The sequence below is a fragment of the Protomyctophum bolini genome (genome assembly GCF_963924005.1).
Source record: "Protomyctophum bolini genome assembly, chromosome: 14".
Taxonomy (NCBI): Eukaryota; Metazoa; Chordata; class Actinopteri; order Myctophiformes; family Myctophidae; genus Protomyctophum; species Protomyctophum bolini.
This window is the reverse complement of record NC_137875.1, coordinates 19,145,594-19,168,644: the sequence shown is the minus strand read 5'-3', so window position 1 is coordinate 19,168,644 and position 23,051 is coordinate 19,145,594. Positions and strand designations below refer to the sequence as shown.

General features: G+C 43.6%; 1 protein-coding gene across 2 annotated transcripts; it reads left to right on the top strand.

Moving 5' to 3' along the window:
- The first annotated feature begins 80 nt into the window (after positions 1-80).
- Positions 81-22,385, top strand: zc3h6 (zinc finger CCCH-type containing 6). Of its 2 annotated transcripts, none has more exons than XM_080782014.1 (15): positions 81-664; positions 4,419-4,629; positions 5,162-5,284; positions 5,901-6,138; positions 6,486-6,652; positions 7,967-8,095; positions 8,300-8,416; positions 9,322-9,429; positions 10,466-10,689; positions 11,171-11,673; positions 12,291-12,470; positions 12,829-13,097; positions 14,617-14,886; positions 15,878-16,056; positions 16,980-22,385. In XM_080782014.1, exons 1-15 carry the CDS (start codon positions 561-563, stop codon positions 17,896-17,898), a joined length of 3,741 nt encoding a protein of 1,246 aa, XP_080638140.1. In that variant the 5' UTR covers positions 81-560; the 3' UTR covers positions 17,899-22,385. The 2 variants fall into 2 exon arrangements, with proteins under 2 accessions (XP_080638140.1, XP_080638139.1); XM_080782013.1 differs by having other exon boundaries at positions 16,965-22,385.
- Positions 22,386-23,051: the final 666 nt, after the last annotated feature.

Below are 23,051 nucleotides of genomic sequence, written 5' to 3'. Positions count from 1 at the left end.
CTTGTAGGTCTAGCTTTTTGCCCGGGCGCGCGACACCGTCGCCCGGCGACGGGGCATATAGATTTTTAGGGTTATTATAATGCGCGGACGGAGTGCATTAGCCAGGAATGTTCCACATACAAGCCCTCTCTCTCGCTCCAGAAGCCATTTTGAGAATGATGTCTGTGTTGAGAAACACTGGGAAGATGCTGAAACCAACGACCATGATGGTTCCATTTGTGTGTGTCTCTCCCTCCGTCTCCTCTAGCTCACCATGGCCGCTGACTACTGTCTACCGACCGGACATTTAAATGGCAAAGCGGGGCGTTCAAGCTGTGTGAACACTTGAGTTAAACAAAAAAAACGTCTCTCTGTTGTCTGACATGGTAAAGAGGAGAATGTTTTACTCGTCTCTCTGTGTCGAGACATGGTAACAACCGTGAGTTTTTTCCATTTCCAGTCTGTGACTGAACATCTTTGCAGCATCTCTCTCTCTCACAACAACAACAACAGCCAAAACAACGTCTCCTTTCGAGTGAATTGAGTCATTCACTCTTGTTTACCGACACAGGCGAACAAGGATGGCTACTGTGAGCCTTGTTGTTTCCAGTCCCCCTACTACTACTACTACAGCCCCTGTTCTTGACAAAAACATGACAGACTCTGAGCTTGCAGGGGAAGAAAGGTCGAGTAACAAATCTTATGCACTTCTTAATATATATTACGCTCGTCATCTGTGCGTGAATTCCGGTGCTGTGGGTCTTCTACATGCTTGTTTGTTTTATTTATTTTATCATTACAGGGCAGACACTTAATTCCAGCAGGATTTATTTTTTTCCCCCCACACTTCTTTTTTTTGCATGCCTTTTTCGGTGCAGTTCACCATGCTCACCATGTTTTTTCATGATCATGTCCATGCCACATACGTGTCGCTAGACTTCCATCATTGTGTTATTGTGAACTGGGATTATCCATCATTGTTGCCACCTGCAGGAGGCTATGCAAATATTTAATGTTGTTTTTTCCCTTTTTTTTGTAGTATGCCACGCCCATCCTCGCACTTTGACACCCCCTAGCGGCAATCTCGCGGTAGTGTTTTCTGCAGGATTATGATTATGTTATGAGTGGCTTTTGGCTAAGCTTCAAGAAGCCCGCCAACTCCAAGCCATGTGTCAATATAACACCACGTTATTTACCTCTCAGAGGGGTATGTTACTGATTATCTTGGCTTGTTATTATTACTTTTCCCCCATGATCATGTAAAAGTGTAGGCTATACATGTTAACTGACATGACACATTTTATGGATGGAGGCCATTTCCTAAATTCAGTGTATAATGTTTGACTTGAAAATCAGTTTTTTTTTCTGACTGCCATTGGATATTGCAGTGGTTCTCAATATGGGGCCTGGGGTCCCCCAGGGGATGTTGATGGGGTTCAGGGGGTCCCCAGCTAAACTGGGGACTGATTGTTGGGATTCTTGGGAACCAAATTGACCCTTAGAGATCGGTAAACTCCTAGAGTGTAACGGTCCAAATTACTCTTGTACACTCGGACACAAACGTGCAAATCCTATAAATCCTAATACATAAACTGGAGGTCCTTGGGGGACAAAAACGACACACATAGTTTAAGAATCAACGGGATAGTGCATTGGTGTCAGAAGTGATGATGGCAAATTTGTCTCTGAGCAACGGATCAGAGAATTTATGGGATAATGGGAGGACATTCTCTCCTATGGTGTTTGTTACCTTTCAGTTTTCTCAACAGTATAGCTGCCATTACATTTTACAAAGAATGCAGATACATCACCGTAGGCACAGTGCTCATATCAAGAAAAGATGTGCATGAACTATTTGGACACGACTCCTGTCTAGCATGCTCTTAATTGGCCATTTACAGTAGCTTACAGCAATCGTGATTTCATCCATTTGAAACAAAACTGTTGTACAAGGAAGACATTTCTTGACCATACCTCCTCATCAACCCATGTTTTAAACCTGTCACACAACAATTAAGTAATAACCTAAGTCCATCAGCTATTTCAATCAAGAAGTCAGCACCCATTATGCTTGCTGCATCTTTTGTTGTCGTATATTTCAAACAAAGTGAGTTTCTTCCAGCCCTGCCATATTTCTACTCTCTCTCAGTGTGAGCTCATAGCCATCTCTATAGCAGAAGAGACTATTTGTTACCAATGCACAGTTTCTAGTATCTGAGAACACAAAGTACATGTTTAGTTAGGGCTATAACATGCATGGTCCAAGAGATGCACTATAGCAGTGGTTTTCAACCAGTGGTCCTTGAGGGGTACCAGGTGGTCCCCAGCTAAATGATGGAGAGTTCGTAACCAAATGAACCCTTATAGATCTTTAACTTTACGGGTCCATTTGGTTTAATTTGACGCTCTCAAGAGTTAAATTATTGTTAAACATCTGCATTTTTTTATTTACAAGATGTCTACAAAATTATACAATGCAGAATAATTGTTATTTTGATCAACACGTTTCCCGTTAGCTCTCCTAATGGTACCGACATCAATACAGCATGGCATGTGGACAAAATCTTATCCAACAACAACAAAATATTCTTTATTTTTGGTTCTGAGAGGCTAAATCTCATCAAATGGTGGTCCGTGGCTCAAGTGATGAATGTATAATGGGCCTTAATATGAAAAAGGTTGAAAACCACTGCACTATAGAACTCACATGGCCATTATTAATAGAGTTTCAACATTACAGTGCGTTTTGAATAAAGTACATTTGTACTTTACAGTACACCTATAATGCCAGTTAATTCATTAATAAGTACTATGCTATGTAAATGTGTCATTTAGCACAAAAATAGATTTCATTGTGATCTTTGTATTTGTATTGAAGATAATCTGAGACACACTTGACTCAAACCCCATTTAATCCATTCCCTGGCCAAGTCTGAGACTGGCCAAGCCTTGGTCAAGTTGAAGGTCAAATCTAATGTGGTTTTGGTGAAATTAGGACACACTGACCCATGGGGAAAAGCTGAGCCTTGCATGACTGAAAGTTCTGTATGTTTTAGACCCAGACAGGGATCTGTTCTGATTATCTCTACCTTTACTAAATGATAAAGGACCGGTTAAAGGTAGGGTAAGCTATATGTTTAAAGCACTATATTGTGATGGTATTCATTTCTTTAGAGTGCTTGTTCAATAACAGGGGTCCCACTCCCCCCCCATCTCGCCAGCTCTTTGATAAACAGAACATACATTTTAAGATGGCTTGCACAGGTTCAACCAATCCGAAGAGAGTAACCATTAATCAGCTTGAAATGTATATTGTTCCAATTCAAAGTGTCATCACTTCCAATTTCACTTGCTCTATCTTGCATGAGTTCACTCTCCTGAAAATGCATTTTCTGTAAAGAGCTGGAGAGACACCTGTTAGGGCCGATTCATACTCCTATTTTACAGCTGTTTCGGCTCTGTAGTGCCGAAATGATTTTGGCTCGTCAGAAATTTTCAGTAGCACCGAAGAGACGACTTTAGGACGGTACCCGTCCCCCCGAACCTCAAATGACGTCACATTGTAGGCTCTACAGAGCCGAACCAACTTTTATTCGGCTCTAAAATAGGAGTATGAATCGGCCCTAACTGAGCAATGATTTGTAGCAATATAGCAATGATTACTATCAGACTATATTTAACACTTATTTTAAAGTGGGGGAAAAAAGTGTGTCCCTTATTTTAAACATATCATTGTCAGGCAGAACCCTTGTATCTGAATATTTTTGATCAACTTTTTATGTTTTTACTTCTTCCATAAATTAATGTCCTACTTCGTCGTAAAAGAGTATCACACAAAAGTAGTAAAAACAGCACACAAGCTGCACAACGCGCTCAGAAGAGCTTGTAGATCAGCTATTATTGATACATTTGTGTGACACACTAGTTATGATGAAGTAGGGCATTCATTTACAGAAAAAAAAAATCTGAGATTTCTGCCCAACAGTGACAATATGTTCACCTTATCATTTAATACATATGCAGATAATGAGAACAGATCCCTGTCTGGGACAGGGAACATACAGAACGTTCAGTCATGCAAGGCTCAGCTTTTCCCATGGGCCAGTGTGTCCTAATTTCACCAAAACCACATTAGATTTGACCTTCAACTTGACCAAAGCCAAAGGAATGTGACTGACATTAATGATGGCCAGGATTCATGGGAAATGTTACATACAAAACAATATGAAAAAAAAACCAAATTGATTTATTTTTGTTGATTTGTTGATATAGAAAAAAAAATATATATATAATATGCTTCTCGAATATTCGATGAATCTAAAAAGTAATCGGTAGAGTGATCTCTTAAGAAAATAACCAATTCAAACAGCATCAATTTCTACTGAGATGACTAATAAATCTGGCTTTAGTTTATACTGACGGTATGCTTCTTTTTAAAGAGAGGATGGTGAATTGGAAGATGGGGAAATAGATGACGAAGGGATCGGAATTGAAGAAGAAAATAAAGAAAGCAAGGAGGTGAATGAAGAGGATGAAAAAAAGGACAGAGAGAAGGAGAAAGGCAAAGAGAAAGAAGACAAGATTCACAGACACTCAAGGAAAAGATCTAAAAAGACCCGAGAAAAGAGACGGTCCAAAAGGAGGAGACGGGTAAGAACTCACAGTCACTACCCATAATAAAACACACTACGACCACTCTCTCATGATCTCATCTCATCACCCTGACCTTTAGCAAGTTTTCTGTATAGGGCTATCAATTTACCAGTGGTGGAAAAAGTACTCACATTTTGTGCAATAAATAAATACTCTTACTTATATAGTAAGTAAGTAAAAGTCTTGAATTTAAAATGTACTTGAGTAAAAGTACAAAAGTATTGGCATCAAAATGTATTTAATGTACCAAAAGTAGAAAGTACTCATGCAGAATGCCAAATTTCAAGTGTTTTGTTGTTACAACTTATTGTTTTTGTGTTCACAATACAAAATTCACATCGTCTCCCCAGAGAGACCGAAGCAACATCAGAGTAAAGAAAATAATGAAAAAAAAGAAAGAAAGAAAGAAAGAAAGAAAGGAGGGGGTAGTAAATAGTAAATCAAGGAGAAGAATGGATAGAAAATGCACATTATAGAACATACAATATATATTTACATATACAGACACGTGGTGTTTTCCTCTCCTCAGCACCACTCCCCCTCCAGCACCTCTAGTTCTGACAGCTATGACTCTGACGATGACTGGGACGAGAGGCCGAAACCCAGGAAGAGCCAGGCCTCCAACCGAGAGCCTGATGGCCAGACCTCTCAGGTGAGCTCCTCAGCCCTAAAATGGTTTTTGCAGAGACCTACAGTACAGTTTGTCACGTGGTGGTTGTGCATGAATTGTACCAAAACACAGAAGTTGGAATTCCCGGCCACCTTCTCGAGGACTGGTGGTGCATGTCCCACAGACCGACACTGGTGGTTGGTTGTTAGAGTATGTTAATACATTGCCAACACACTTGCAGTGGTTAGAGGTGGTCATCCTGCCCTTTTAATAATAAACTTTATTTGTATAGTTGTATAGTTTTAGTTGGGCTATTTTCAGCAAGCGACACCGTTGTGCACAGGACAGGAGTGTAAATCCAGTAGTGGAAAGTACATTTACTTAAAGGGATCATGTAATTTTTCTTATTTATTTTAGGTTTTCTAAGCTCAATTGCACCCAAAAAAACAGAAATTCATTCGTTTTTCTGTGGTCTGGGGTTTTCTGGCTCAAACAAGTGCTCTGATTTTCCTGCAGTGGACAGTGATGTAAGAGTCCACAATAGGAATTTGCCAGCAGATGTCCCTGTTGAGGGACATCTGCCTGCCTGGGGCAATATGCATTACAAAGGCAGATGAAGGCTGGCTACATTGAGCCTTATGATGTTTTGTGTGTCCAGCACGGACGCGATTCGAAGACGGGCCACGGCAACTCGCAGAAGTCGCCGCAGCACAAGAGCAGCGACTTCGACAAGTACAGCGACTACAGTGATGACAAGTACGACTACGAAGAGGAGGAGGACGGCGACTACACGGACGACATGTCCGACTATCAGCACGCCAAAGACTCCGTTGGTCACGCCAACAGCAGGGGGCGCCATGCCAAGAGGGGTAACATGAGGGGACAACACAAGCAATGTACGAATCTTTTGTCCTCGAATTTCACCTGTTTCCGATTAGCCGTCAACACTGTTGACGGCTTCTTTATAACTCATTAAGACATGAGGACCTGATTCTACAAAAAATTTTACGTCAGTGTATGCCAGTGTATTTGGCATAAAAATGGTTTGTCCCATGGACCCCTAGAAGCAAAGATATGAGTTAAAAACATTTGCTGTGAAAGAATAATACAGTATATTCATGATTTGGCCCACATTTTCACGATTTTTCAAAAATAGCAGATCTACAAGCTTGTAGCGTGGCACTTGGTACCGTGCAATGAGCTTGTAGATCTGCTATTTTTCAACATTTCATATTTCTTTCAGTTGGCCAGAGGGGGCGTGGCAGAGGGAACGGAACAGGCAGAGGGCGAGGCATGCTCAATAAGAACAACAACAACAACAACAACAAGAAGCTGAAGGGCAAGAACTGGGGAGGTCGAGGCCGAGGTCGAGGTGGAGATCAGGCCACTGAGGGAGGCATGATGAAGCAGGTAAGAACTGGGGAGACCGAGGTGGAGATCAGGCCACTGAGGGAGGCATGATGAAGCAGGTAAGAACTGGGGAGACCGAGGTGGAGATCAGGCCACTGAGGGAGGCATGATGAAGCAGGTAAGAACTGGGGAGACCGAGGTGGAGATCAGGCCACTGAGGGAGGCATGATGAAGCAGGTAAGAACTGGGGAGACCGAGGTGGAGATCAGGCCACTGAGGGAGGCATGATGAAGCCGGTAGGCAAAGCCACATGCATCTGTTCTCTCAGTGCTAGGTCGCAGCGCCAGTGGTGGACAGTGGCGCCAGTGGTTACTTAAGTAAAAGTATCAATACTGCAATATACACAGATGTGCACACTATTATTTTGGGCTAGTACTCAAAGGAGCACCTGCCCATGTAGTTTGGTGCGCACAGCGGGAGCGGGGGGGGGGGGGGGGGGTGTACAGACGTTCGTATCCTGCCACAACGTTATGCTGCTTTCACACGGGCAGATGCAACTGATGCAAAGCTACACTAGTACACCTAGTCACAAACAGTGTCGTCGTTAAGCAGCAGTACATCCCACTGGCAGCACCTGTTCGTTTATCTCTAGAACAACCACAAACGTCCAACACATACAATTAATTACTCACCTAATGCTGCCTGCAGGTTCCATGTTTAATTCCAGCGTGTGTAACCTACATTGTCTAAGTGACAGTTTTCATATTGTAAACATGGTCGCTAACGTGGTTTAGCGACTAGCACTTTGACAGCTCATCCATCGTAGCTTGTTAAGTGAAACGGACTTTCTGTGCAGAAACTGCCTCATCAAAATAAGAGCCACTTTTAATGATTAGTCACACTAGTCTTCTTACAGGACGTTAAACATCTCATTTGAGTGCCTTTTGAATACCTGTCAGCATTCTCTAAATCCCTGTCTCTCTGTTACAAGTAAAAGTCCAGAATTCAAAGTGTACTTGAGTAAAAGTATAAAAGTATTGGAATCAAAATGTACCAAAAGTATTCACTATGCATAATGTCCCATTTCAAGATTTCAAATGTATAAAAAGCTTTTGAAAATGGCAGATCTACAATATTTGCCTCTGAGTTTTGTCTCAGTGTTTGTCTCAATATTTGTCTCTGATATGTAGTGGAGTACAAGGAAAAGTATTGGAAATTGGAAATACTCAAGTAAAGTACAAATACCTCAAAATTGTACTTATGTTCTGTGCTTAAGTAAATGTACTTAGTTACTTTACACCACTGCACAGCGCTAATGTGTGTTAGCTTCTCTGCTGTGAGAGAGAAATGTTCACACATTATTTTTGTCCATAGGAAGGTAAAAATCCCTCTGGTTTCCAAAAGAAACGACCAATCATGAGCAAGGAGTTCATCAATCAGCACACGGTGGAACACAACGGCAGATATATCTGCAAATATTTCCTGGAGGGTCGATGCATCAAGGTACGTTTGTATCAACGCTGTTTATCCTTTGGGTGTAAGTTGTGTACTAGTAACCTGACTGCAAATAGTTTACTACATTATCGATTGTTGTTTATAATATATTAAATTGATATGATGAACTGTTGCAACGCTAGTGTCTACGCCTGCTCAACTTAAAATACTTTTCTCACTGACAGTTGACTTGTAACTCTTTACTCTTTTCAGGGAGAGCAGTGTAAGTTCGAGCATGACCTGGTTGTTCCCGATAAGAAAAAGGAACTGTGTAAATTCTACCTCCAAGGATACTGCAGTAAAGGGGACAATTGCATTTACATGCACAATATCCTTCTATAAATGATGAACAAAGTGTTTGTGAAAAGGGCCCTTTTTCACAAAAGAACCAATGTTCTATACTGTAGTTCAGTGGTTCCCAACATTTTTTTCTTGATCAGAGCCCACTTGAAAATCTCAAAAGTGTTCACGGCTCACCCATCTAGTGGGCCACGTGCATTGTCCTACAGTAGAATGCTTATTTATATTTATTTATTTTAATGATCAATCAATCAATCGATTGTGTTCTCGCTTGGATCAATGGAACTATCAAACGTATTATACACCAGTGGTTTTTCATGTCAAGGACCCCCAAAATGACACTAATTAGCCCGTGGACCCCCATTTAAGGGCGGCCACTCGCTGCTAGGCAGCTTTCCCATTGTAAACAATAGGGACTCAATTTCCCATAACCCTCTGCATGCCGGCGCAACGGACCTTTTTGTCAAAACGCGTCTCATATCCCATTCTGTCCAGTGGATTGCCGTATGATTTAAAACTGATTACAACGTGGATTAAACAATGAAAGCATAACTCGGGCAACTCACGAAGCGCAGCGAAAGTGTTCTACAATGAATGAACTCGGGCAACTCATGAATAGTAGTCAAATACTCTACCATACAGATTGGACAAAATTACATTTTATTCATTAAATAGTAGTTAGGCTACACAGTGCCGCTTTAAGTTCCTATTTATCACAAATGATTTTAATAATGTTATCAATAAAATCTAATGTTTTGCCAATTTTGGGGGCCTGCTGGCAATATCCTCCCAGCCCTCCAGTGGGCACCCGGCCTACAGGTGGGGAATCGCTGCTCTAATCAACTAACATCCGTTGTTATGTAAATGAACTATTTTCTGCTGATTCAGTAATGCCTTCATAAATCATAATGGATCCTTAACGTCTCCTTGCACATGAATATCCTTGCAAGTTCTTTCATACAGGAGCCAAGTGTTACCAGGGAGAAAACTGCAAGTTCTCTCATGATGCCTTGAATGACGTGACCAAAGAGCTGCTGAATAAGGCAAGAACCAAGGATTGCATGACTTTTAAGTTTTAACCTGTAAAGACCTGAGAACCTGATTCTACAAATGTCTTCTAAATCCTGACAGTTTTCAGAAAAACCTATGTTTCTATGTCAGTGGTTCTCAAACTATGGACCCCCATAATTGTATGTATTTATTTGGCTGTGGACCCTCATCTGAAAATATAATCGAAAATATTAAAAAGCTACTATATTGTGGAAGGGTTAGCATGTATTAATTTACTTGTATTGATCCTATAAACAATTTAATATAGGTCTAGTTTTTCCCACCAATTTTGGAGCTCTGGCTCATGGACTAAGAACCAAAAAGAACTGAACCGGTTCCCATTGGGAACCAACTGGTGGAAAGGCGGTCTGTGAGCGGTTACACTGTACTGTACTGTACTGTACTGTACTGTACTGTACTCGGTACTGTACTCTACTGTGCTACTCTTTACTGTACTGCACTGTACTCTGTGCTGTACTATACTGGCCACTTTAGGTGTACTGCACTGTGCCACTTTACTCTGTGCTGTAGGCTACTCTACTAGGTGTAGTAGCTGTCTGTACTCGTACATACACACTAGGGACAGACATACACAGGGACAGACACACATAGCTGTTCATTTGAGTGGTTAGGCACCGCTCTTTCATGTTCGATACTTTACAAATACCTCTACCACACAGCATCTCAAACATGGCACCGCTATTTTGAAATAGACGATCTACAAGCGCTCAATGTGCCGTGAGCTTGTAGATCTGCTATTTTCAAAAACATTTGGCAAATTTTGGTTATGTGTTACTTAAAGGACAGTATTTACTATTTAGTGGTATTGCTACTGTTGCTTAAGTAAAGTACTTCTTCCACCACTGCTTTTAACTTCTTTCTGCTTGATGAGCAAGGTCAAAATTATATTAATATAATACAACATTTATATTCCTCTTTTCAAGAGCTACAACCATAGCTTTGATTATAGCTCTCCAAAGTCGCTTCATAATTCATAACCTTTCAATCAAAATCATCACACTCTCCCAGATTATAAACACGGAGGAGGATAATGCCCACGACGATGAGTTGGAGCTGGAGGATCTGAGGAAGCAGGGCATCGCCCCGTTACCAAAGCCCCCGCCTGGCGTAGGCCTGCTGCCCACCCCTGGCCACGGCAGCCCTACTGCGGACACAGGGGGCAAGAAGATCCCGTCTCTGTTTGAAATCAAAGTTCAGCCTACTGTAGATTTGGCGCAGAAGATTGCTCTGAGGTATAGCTGTCCATGTCGCTTTCGTGTATTTTCGGTTAATTGCCCAGTCATGACCAGTGGTGGAAAGTAACTACTATAGTACATCTACTCGAGTGTTGTGCTTCAGTACACATTTCAGAGTATTGTTCTTTTACTGGTGTATTTACAGTTTTCAGTATTTTTACTTCTACTCCACTATTATTGTACCTTTACTCTACTACAATGATCTGAAAACCTTAGTTACTAGTGAGTGACTTTGTAGATTTTGGTTATCATTACGTAACACACATAACCACTTCAGCCCCATAGACATTTCGGCCATTTATTTTGAAAATAGCCGATCTACAAGATCACAATGCATCACATCGCGATGTGACGTTTTGCTTCGGGCGCACATACAGTACATAAAGTCATCTCATCTCTCCTCCACATACAGTACATAAAGTCATCTCATCTCTCCTCCACATACAGTACATAAAGTCATCTCATCTCTCCTCCACAGCGGATCCCAGTATCAGGGGGACAGCGGAGGCTCGGAGGATGCCGCCCCGCAGGGCGGAAACACTACGACTCCTTCAGGCTCTAACGTTCCTCCCCCGGACTCCCCTGGAGCTCCCGCGGGTCACCACCCCGCCACGGTCCCCCCACCCATGCCACAGAGCCCCCCGGGGATGGGACAACAGCACCCACCACCGCCGCACGGCTTCCCAATGCCGCCCCCTCCTCTCCCACCTCCGCCGGGACTGCCCCCCCCGCCCTTCCACACCAACCGGCCCAACATGATGAACATGCAGAGCCCTCCTCCCTTCCCTCCCATGGATATGAACATGCAGAGCCCTCCTCCCTTCCCTCCCATGGAGATGAACATGCAGAGCCCTCCTCCCTTCCCTCCCATGCCGCCGGACTTGCAGATGCTGCAGAGTCTCTTCCCGTTTCCGCCTCTGGGTCCAAACCCCGTAGAGTTCTTCAGCAGTTTCCTCCGAAACCAGGCCATGAACCAAGGAGGTTAGTGCATGTGTGTCATTTTATTAATGGTCCTGAACACTCACGCAGGTGTTGTCGGTTGCTCTGCTCTGAACCCATTGATAGTCAATAGAAGAGTAGGTACCCTTACAAAAAACATGCAGTAATCCTGGTTTCTAAACTGCCTCCCCCTGGCCAGCCAGGCTGGGAAAGGAATAACGTGTTCCTTCCACGCGCTACATGTGGGGAAACTTCCCCCTGTCAGGTGAAAAGAAGCGGCTTGGACATTCATGCATTGAAGGAAGCATGAGGTCAGTCCGTTGCTCTCCCCAGGTTGGCGGAGGGAGTGTAGAGCCCACGATCACTAGATTACAATTATTAGATAATTGACACTGGGTGAAAGAATGGGTTACAAAATCGTGGGATAAAAAGAAAAAAAAAACAGTCAATTACACCTCTTCTCAGGGCTGTGTGGGGGGCGTGCACAGACTAGGTCTGATTGACGGCTCCCTCACATTAAGAGAATTGGCATAATGACTGAATTGGAAACAAATAAAGCAAGAAAATGTTATAGAACTCCTGTGCATAAACGTTCATTTCCTGGAGCTACTGTACTATGATTCCTCAATCGGGAATCCTTTTCCTCTTCTTGGATGCAGTGGATCCCAGTCTGGCCTTCATGCAGAGCCTTCAACAGCAGATGGGTGCCGAGTCCCAGATGCACTCTTTACCTCCAGCCGTTCAGAAGGCTCTCTTCTTACACGTGACCCAGCAGCAGCAGCAACAACAGCCCCCACAGCAGGGAGGAGAGGGCAAGGAGGACATGGGTTCTAACAAAGGTGAGTAGGACCAGGTACACACAGTAAAGTCCTGTCTTAACTCCCTAACACGAGTTAATTGACTGTAGAACAGCTTCCCTCCCAATAACGATTTACACAAGTTATGTTTTCATTGTTTAATTCACGTTTTTAATACGTTTTTCACTCTTACGGTTCCATCGGACAGAGTGGGATTTTGCTGCTTTTATGTGACGCTGTACTACAGCGTCACACAAAATCAGCAAAAGTAGCAGCGACTGTAGCATGAACAAGAAGGGCGTTCATTTACGATTTAACACAGTTAAACAGTTTGCAACTCATTCAAAGTATTCAATCAATCGGGCAACAATGCGCTCAACCTTTTTCTTTTTTTTTTTAGACGAAACTCCAAACTGGTATTCGAGCGACGACGAGGACGGGAGCTGCGTCGTGTCCATCCTCAAATCTCTGCAGAAGCAGTCCCAAGCCAAACCCCCCCAGCAGCCCCCCTCGTCGGCCCCCGCCCTGGGAGACCCTCGGCTGCAGAAGGAGCCCAGGGTCCCGCCCAGCGACCCGCGTATGAAGACGGACCCCCGCCAGCGGCCCCCCGACGCGAGGAAGGAGCCGGACGGCGGCGTGGACCCGCGGCTGGCCCGCGACCCCAGGAAGGTGAGACTTAACAAGGGATGGAATCACCTTAACCTGATTGAGGACCATTCTGCAACATGGCTTCCAAATCAGTAGTTCTCAAACCTTTACGTGTCATGGACTTCCCCCCCCCCCCCCAAATTGATATATATTCTGAAAATGTTTTGTGCTAGGGACCAGTGTTCCCCCTAACGTTCCATTTGTACACTCTCTGAGTTACAGACCTATAAGGGTCCATTTGGTTACAAACTATCATTTAGCTGGCGACCTGCTGGAACTCCCTCAAGGACCCCTGTGGGTCCCCAGACCCCACTTTGGGAACCACTGTTCTAGCTTGCCACCAGAGAGGTACCCCCCATGAACATCGTGTTGCATGTCTTGGATGGCCTCATGAAGAATTTAATACACAATGGAAACAAGCCACCAAGGCTTTTATTTTGTGTTATGTTTTTAGCATTGCATTATTGTACTCTTGTCAGGTGGAAACCAAACTGTTCAAATTCTAAACTAGTAAATAGTAGCAGATCTACGATCTATTCTAACAGGGTAGATACTTACCCACTATAGCAGAAAACCAGTGGTGGAAAAATTACTCACAATTTTTACTTATACTGCAATATAGAAATACTAAATATAGTAAAAGTCCAGAATTTTAAATGTACTACAGTAAAAGTACAAAAGTACTTAAAAGCATTGGCATCAAAATAAAGTAAAAATACTCATGGTTGGGTTTCCCATTTCAAGTTCCCATTTCAAGTTCTCAAAAGTATATAATCTTTTGAGAATAGCAGACCTACAAGCTCACAATGTGTCACATCTCAAATGGCCGAAAATTAAGTTAATGTATGTTTTGTAATACTAATAAAAATCTACAAAGTAACTAGTAACAATATTTACCTCTGAGATGTATAGTAAGTAAAATAATTGAAAACTGGAAATACGTAAAGTAAAAAGAAAAAGAATAATCACACCTGTGTGAAGTGAGCGGTGCAACTATACATTTATTGTTATAGTTACTGTACTGTACTGTGGTCTGTAAACTGCATTGTAGTGCACTGTACTGCCACTTTCCTCTGTGCTGTACTCTACTGGCCACTTTAGCTGGTGCAGCTTTCCGTGCTTGGACATACATACAGACACAGGGACAGACATACAGACACAGGGACAGACATACAGACACAGGGACAGACATACAGGGACAGGGACAGACATACAGACACAGGGACAGACATACAGACACAGGGACAGACATACAGGGACAGGGACAGACATACAGGGACAGGGACAGACATACAGACACAGGGACAGACATACAGGGACAGACATACAGACACAGGGACAGACATACAGACACAGGGACAGACATACAGGGACAGGGACAGACATGCGGACACACAGCTCCGTAATGGAGCGGAGGCAATGTTGAGTAAATATTTAGTTACTTTCCACCACTGCAGAAAACGGAAAAGACACCAGCAAACCATGTTTGGGTTTAAGTGGGTTAAAATCCACAATAAATGGTCCTGATCTGCAATAACAGGTGAGACCCACGGAACCAAACTCCTATCGGCAACAACAGCACAAGCCCCCCGCTGGCGGCGAGGACGACGAGGAAGGCGAGAGGGAGATCCGGGACAGGGCGGCCCTCATCCCGCTGGACGCCAGGCCCGGCGCCGCGCTGCGAGACCCCCGCTGCCAGCTGAAGCAGTTCAGCCACATCCGGGTGGACGTGGTGCTGCAGCGGCCGGCGTTCGCACAGACGGTGGTGTGGGCCCCCGAGGACCTCATCCCAATGCCGGAGCCCAAGCAGGTAAGAGTTGATTTTCATCTTCACAAAAAATGTGTACGGGTATACTCAGGGTAGCGCAGTCGGTAGAGCTCTCGCCTTTGGACCACAAGTTCATGGGTTCGATCCCGGGCACCGCCAACTCAGCGTATGAGTCGCACGGCTTGGGTGCGGCAAGTCGTGCGGGAAGTACTGGGAGACGAGGGTAGGTGTGGCGATCCACCCTCACCAGTCCATCTCCCAGTGGTCTAGCGCAGTGGTTTTCAACCAGTGGTCCGCGGGGACCACCAGTGGTCCTTGAGGGGGTTCCAGGTGGTCCCCATCTAAATAATGGAGAGTTGGTAACCAAATGAACCTTTATAGATCTTAACTTCTGAGAGCATAAAATGAAACCAAATGGGCTCTCAAGAGTAAAATTATTATTTAACATCTGCATTACTTAATTTAGTCTACGCAATTATAGAATGTAAGAATTGTTATTTTGATCAACATTTGCCAAAAGCATGGAATCGTAGACAAAATTTTATCCAACGACAACCAAATATTCTTTAGTTTTGGGTCTGAGAGGCTAAATCTCATCAAATGGTGGTCCGTGGTCTCAAATGATGAATAAATAGTGGGCCTTGAGTTATGATGACTAAAACTATGACTAAATATATTGACATTTTCGTCAACTAATAAAAACTAGACTGGGGAGGGACTAGTGGACAAGAAAACTAAAAGAGAAATCATTTTATGTTTGCTTGCGCTCTGAAAATAGCCGATCTACTAGATCAGCTATTTTCAGCATGCAACAAATTCTAAAATCACAAATGACGACGCCATTGAGGCCCGCCGAAACACATTTTAGTTGACAAAATCAACCATCGATTTTAGTCGACTAGAATATTACGTCATTTAGTTGATTAAAACTAGACTATAACACTAAAAATAACCCAAAAATGGAACAAAAACTAAATTAAGCTTTATTCCAAAGGGCAAAGCCAATGACTAAACTAAAATTTGCTGTCAAAAGGAGCACTCCATCAACCTGCCCCTCCCCCCGCTGATCGCCGACGCTCAGATGAACCGCGCCGCTCTGCCGCCAGACTGTCACCAGCAGCAGTCCCCCGCCGCCGTCACCTCCCCGCCGCCCATAGACCCCAGGCTGGCCGCCGCGCGCCTGAAGGAGGGCGTCCTTCGAACGCCGTCCAGGTAAGGCCTGTTAAAGCTGCTATAAGCCATAATATGTCAACATTTTAATTACCTTTTTATTTTATTTTGTATTCAGAAAGCCAGCAATGGGTAAAAAGCTCCCAAACAAAGTCTCTGTGACTCATCTAGGGGCCGCAATCTGCATTCAAAGATTTTCCTAGAAGCTTTGTCATTGGTCGATTTGCCTGTCTACTTCCATTTCGACCGGGTGTTTTTTCGACCAATGACAAAGCTTCTAGGAACAACTTTGAATGCAGATTGTGGCCCCTAGAGAATAAAACAGAAAATAAAACATTTTTGGGAGCGTTTTACTCATTGCTGGCTGTCTGACTGTCATTACAATTTTGACATATTATTTCTTCAGCTTTAAGTCATTATCATAGAAATTATTCTATCGATTGTTAATTAATCGAATATTAAAAAATATTTGAAAAATATGTATATATATTTTTTCTTTTTCTCTCCTTTTTCAGTTTTGTTTATTCAGGATTTAGGGCATACATTAAATACAATAATGACGTACTCACAATATATATGACACTCATACAGGACATAACAAAAGAAAATAATGTGTTTACGACGTTCTTTTCATGGTTCAATCACTGTTTTGTTGTTGCCTTTTTGCAGTTAGCTCATAACATTAGCAGCAATCGTTTCGAGCTGCGGTCTAGAGTGGCTGCGGAGCGGCGTTGCCAGACTTCCGCAGTGCGGTGCAGGGTCTTAGGAGGCAACCAATCATGACTAGGTCGCTACTATGTGATTGGCTACCCATTGGCTTAGGCGGCATTTCAGAGTATAGTATGCATTGGCTTAAGGGGGAAGTCAATCATGACTAGGTCGCTAATGAAAACGGGCCTGTTGTATGTCAGGTTTCACCCGACTAAATCAATTAGTCTGATCAACTGTAGTACCCTTACATCCAGGGTCCTGGAGCCTCGCTCCTCGGCAGACAGGCCTCTGGACCCTCGGCAGCACAAGATGTCGGACCCCCGAATCAAACGAACGTTAAGTCTGGACTCCAAGCTGGCGCTCCAGAAGGACACGTCGTCCGGCGGCGGAGGAGGAGGAGGGGTCGTCGACCCCAGGCTGCAGAGAGCCAGCGGCGTGACCACCACTGCCGCCCCGCTCGCCTCCAGACCCACCAAGCCCGAAGCCGCCAAGCTGCCCCCGTACGCCCCTCGCCTGTCCTCCTCCTCTTCCTCCGACGGCGGCGGTGGAGGAGGGCTGGAGAGTCCCAGCGCCATCCTGGGGGGCATCTGCCTGTATGATCCCCGCAACCAGACTGAGCAGCAGACGCCCGGCAGCAGGGACCCCCAGGCGGCGGAGCCCCCGAAAAAGACGGGAATCCTGAAACACCCCCCCGCTGCCGGCACCAAGAAAGAAAATGACGCTCCGCCGGCGTCACTGTCGCGGCGGGGCTCCGTAGAGGAGGCTGCGGTGAGCGGCGCGACGGAAAAAAACGCCGATTCGGACAGCTCCTCCGGCCCTCCGGATTTGGTCGCGGCAGCCCCCGACACGCCCGCCGCCCGCGTGCCGCAGCTTTCTCCTCCTCCCCCCGCCGCCACGTCTCCCGTCAAAGCCCCCGCCGTGCACAACCTGCCGGTTCAGGCGCTGGCGGGGCTGATTCGCCCGCAGTACGCAGCAGACCCCAGACAGGCCAAAGAAGCAGCACAGGGATCCGAAGGAAGCCTCCTGGAGGAGGCGGGGGAGGAGAAAGAGGAGGAGAAGATGGAGGAGGAACCAAAACAGGAGGTAGTCGAGGAGGAGGAGGAGGCAGACGACAGGACGCTGAAAGATGTTTTCAAGACGTTCGATCCCACCGCCTCCCCGTTCTGTCAGTGAAAAGCTTCCCCCAGCGAGGCAAAGTGGACAAACGTTGTATATGATGACACTGGTTCTCTCAACGTGGGGGGAGGGGGGGCGGGTCCGGGGACCAAATGGACCCTTCAGAGGCAGTGGTGGAAAGTACAGTACATGTACTCAAGTACTGTACTTTTAAGTATAGCCTAATTGTGAGGTATTTGTACTTTACTTGAGTAGTAGGTCAAATTTACTTCTACTCCACTACATCTCACAGGCAAATATTGTACTTTTACTCCGCTACATTTATTTGAAAACTTTAGTTAGGCTACTAGTTACTTTGTAGATTTTGAAAACATACTGTACATGTGAGATGGAGGATGACTGATTTAATCAGTCACACCTGGCCTGAGTCAAAGAGTAAATATTCAACTTGGTATCCACGTCATAGAAAGAGACACAGCCTTCCTCATAGTCCAAATAGACTCCTACTTTTATCAGCTGTCGGCCGGGGGGAAGGGTTTTGCCGTAAATGTCGTAAACCGCTCTTCCGCATGAAAAAGAACCAATTCTCTCTTTTCACATTGACCTCTCCTTTCCTGTCGACTGTCCCCTTGGCGACGCCGACCTCCCAGTCGGTTCTCACCCCCACCTGGACTTACCATGATGGCGTCCAGAGGTGAAGCCCTTCTCGCCTAAAACCATGGGATATTAGTCAAACCTCTTTGGATTGTCGTCGGTCACAGGATTTGGTCTGTTTGCGCATTTCCCACGCTTCCCACCTTCAGACAAGGTAGTTGTCCGCACGGAGTGGTATCGGGGTCGCTGAAGAACTCCCTGCAAATGCTGCACTCGAAGCGCTCCTCTGGCAGAATGCCAAGGACGTTGATCGACGACATTGCTGAAATGTCTATGGTCTTTTGTGATGTGCTGAGACGTGTTTTAAAGTTAAAGTTGCCACAATGCCAACCACCACACAACTCATCAGCTGTTGTGCCTTGATCAAGTCCATGTACAACAGGTGCGCAGCCACACCCAGCTCTGAGTCCAGTTCTAGTTCGACTCAGGACAGGTGTGACTGCTTAAATCAGTCATTCTCCATCTCACAATACATTAACAACTTCAGCCCTATATACTTTTCGCCCATTTGAAAATAGCCGATCTACAATGCGTCACATTTTCAAAACATTTTTATATATTTGACAAAACTTAAAATGGGACATTCTGCATAATTAGTACTTACCTACTTTTTCCACCACTGCTTACGGGTCTGTAACTCATCCGAGTGTGTACACTGTACAAGGTGCAAGGTTCAAGGTTTCTTTATTTTTGTCTCCCGAAGGAGAAATTTGTCTTGGACCACAAGGACCCGCCCTGCAGCATACAATACAATACAATACAATACAATACAATACAATAAAGGTACACAGTGACTCGTACAACATTTAAATACCACACAATGGGAACAATATAGTTTTCACGTGGAAGAGTAAGGTTCCATTTGGTTGGAGTTACAGCTTTAACGAGGGTCAATTAGGACCCCCTGCTGGCCCCCGGACCTGACGTTGAGAACCAGTGGTGTATGATTTATATACAGATTAAAACACAACTTTACATAGAAATGTATTTATTTCAACTGTACATAATTATACAAAACAAAGTCCTCGATAGAATCTCACGCAGAACATTTGTAACGTTGCACATTGCTGTCAGACTTTGGACAATGTGAAAATGCTGTGTATATACTGTATGGACACATGTATAATTCCTTTGAAAAGGTTGTTAGCACGGAGCACAAGATTGGCCATAATAGAGGGGGGAAAAATATTATATTGAGGCCACATTTGACTATATCGAGCACTCAATATGGTGGCCACAAGATATCGTCTCTGCCGGGTGTAAACCTCTTAAAAAAAGGTTACTTTTCAGGATTCAAATTAAAAAACGGCATTAAGTGGCAGATCTACAAGCTCAAAACACATCGCGTCGCACCGCGTTTTTGAGCTTGTATATCTGCTACTTTGGATGTTTTTGTGTGCCGCTGTAGTATGATCAAGAGTATGATCAAGTAGTAGGGTATAATAGGAGATAAGAGGTGTATGCCCAACAGCAACCATATCCTGTAACTCTTTCCCACATTTTATTTACTTTGCGTAATTTGTGCAAACAAAGTAATTACCGGTGAATGAGTATCTTGTGGCCAGTTTGATGGCTCAATGTAGTAAAATGTGGTCTAACTCAATATATTGTTTTCTTCTCTTTCTATGGCTACTCCGGGGCTTTGTATATTAGTGCAGAATTACAATCTGGGTTTTTTTTCACAGGATTATGGCCTCAGTTGTCATTGAATTTCTGTGTACGGTACTGTAGGCCTATAACCCAAAATACGGGATGATCGAGGCGACGATTCTGTGATGTTATTTACCAACTTGGTAAATAACATCACACTTGGTAACTTGGTTATTAAAACGTAGTTAATTACTATTAAAATAAACCATACATTTGTGAGACAGGGAAGAACACACTTGTTTTGTCGTGTTATCAGCATAATAAGAAGTTATGTATCCATTCGTTTTCTCTTTGAATGTTTTTTATTTGAGTATCTATTTGAAGGCACTTTTTATGTCATGGGGATTTGATTTTCGTGCACTCTTTTGGTAGAAAGGGATTTCACAAGAGATTTTCCACTTTTATAGAACATTGACCTTTCCTTTTCTTAGAAACACACACACACACACACACACACACACACACACACACACACACACACACACACACACCCCTTCATTTGAGTTCATCAACTGTAAACATTGGACACAATGTAACCTACTGTACAGGTTCTCAAAGGCAGGTTCGGGGACTACCAGTGGTCCAAATGGACCCATAACAGGCCAGTAACTCAGCGGCACAAATGGACCCTTACCTTTTGTGCAGTTAAATTATCACTGAATATTTTACAGTGTAGATCTGGGCTCCAGTATAGTTTAGTTCACTGACCCCTTAGGGCCCAATCTAATCTGATCCCTAATTATACTGAAAAACATTTTTAATTAGTGAAAAACAGTATTTTCACTATTTAAAAATATAGATATGGCATAAGGTACCGCGGCACACATAGGAGGGCCTAGCCCTGGTGTGTTATGCATTAAGCCCAATACATGCTCCTTTCCTACGTGTATTTGTAAAGGGAGGTAACTACAGATTGATTGAGAACTTCTGATGGAAGGTCTGCAGAACGTTTTCTCAGAACTCGTGCACCAGATGCCCTGACTGTCGAAGTTTTCTTTCTGAGGACGAAAGGAGCATGCATTGGCCTTCAGGCCACATCTTTTACATTTCTGGGACCCCAGTCTACACTGTAAGAATACTCTCTCTCAGACCAGACTTACAGACCAGACCCTTGAGGGTCCATGCACTTGTCTCCCGGGCCCCATGTTGAGAAACGGTGACCCACTCTATTGCATCCTGGGAAATCAAATGTAGCACAAAAAGTAAAGCCTGATTTACTGCGTACTCTTGCTGTATGGCGGTGTCACAGGCCGGAAATAGCTGATCTACAAGCCCCACAAACACGTTGCAAGCTCATAGATCTGCTGTTTTCGCTGTGTGACACCTTCGCACGACCCAAGTACTAATCACGCCTTATACGTTGTTGCACGACGAATATAGCTGATCTATAAGCTCGCTACACGTCATATTACACTGAGAAACAATCAAATGCTACAGTGTGTGTGTTTGTGGTACACGTTCGCGATCGAGACTTCCTGAACTGCATTTTTCAATGTTATTTGTGTTGCTGGCAAACATTATTTGTTGTCTGCTGAGGAAATCAGAAAGGGATTGCGTGTGGATAAAATAAAAGGTTAACCTGTTTAAAGAATAGATTTGTTAAAGGTCTGTGTTAACCACTAAGCCCTATATACTTAACTGTACGCTGGATAGCAAAAATAGCAGACCTACAAGTTCATAACACGTCGCGGTGCAATGCATTGTGAGCTTGTAGAGCTGCTATTTTTGAAGCATTATTAAAGAAAAAATCTCTTACATTTTTTTTAAATAATTTGGTCATTCATGTGTTCAATATCAATTCTTCTCAAACTTTTGTTTCTTTTAATTCAAGGGCCCCCATAACTCTGAGAGCATACAAATGGTCCGTTTGGTTCCATTTGTACGCTCTCAGAGTCAGACCAGTAAGGGTCCATTTGGAACCTCCTCAAGGGTCCCTGAACCCCACTTTGAGATCCTCTGTTCTATATTATGTCATTTATGTGTGGTGCTACCCTTGTTCAAGACACTATACTTTTCTATCTTGCCCATAGTCACATTTTAAATGCTTGTTTTGTATGTATGCAGTCTATTGTTGAATGTTGTTGCAATGTTTATTGCTTTATTATTGTTTTATTTTTTCAGTATGGTAGCTATGATTATCAGAGACAATGTAAGGCCACTTGGAGAACACTAAATTGCTCATCACGTTGCAATGCCTTTATTATCTGTGTCTTAAATAAAAAAGTGTTAAATCAACCATTTCTGAAATAACAGATTCTGTATCTGAATGTACGGTGATTGTTTCAGTGGTTATTTAATATAAAATCTAAACTCTGATTGAAAAGTTGGCCCCTCTGCAGATATATACACACACACACACACACACACACACACACACACACACACACACACACACACACACACACACACACACACACACACACACACACACACACACACACACGTTCGTGTTTTAGGCTAAAGGCCTATTCATACTGGAGTATGAATAATAGGCCTTGAGAGTACAGTAGAGGTGGGGTCCCAGTTGGAGACCTGCATGGACATTTAATTGGCATTCCCAAAAAAGCCTGATTTACTACTTTCAACCTGGCATCCCTATTTTGGGCATGTCATTATAGGCGAACATAAAAAGACAAAAGAAATACATTTTCATAAACAGGGAAAATGGCAGACATAGATTGGCTATACATATATTGGCACTTTCCACTATTTTCAAAAGGCTAGTATTTTTGCTTTTTTGTGAGTGAAAGTGGTTAAGTGTGTGTGGGTTTTTCTAAATATTGAACTACTTGAAACTTGAAAAGCAAGAGCTTGTGACTATAATAACTAGATTGGATCCATTGAGAGTTTGAACACATGAAAAGTAAGAGTTATGACGCAAACGATGTGGCGGTTCATCTTTCCTG

Coding starts and splice junctions, on each gene's coding strand:
- zc3h6 (XM_080782013.1), top strand. CDS start 561: ATGGCTACTGTGAGCCTTGTTGTTTCCAGTCCCCCTACTACTACTACT. Junction 6,653..7,966: donor AGGGAGGCATGATGAAGCAG/GTAAGAACTGGG, acceptor TTTTGTCCATAG/GAAGGTAAAAATCCCTCTGG. Junction 10,690..11,170: donor GCGCAGAAGATTGCTCTGAG/GTATAGCTGTCC, acceptor TCTCCTCCACAG/CGGATCCCAGTATCAGGGGG.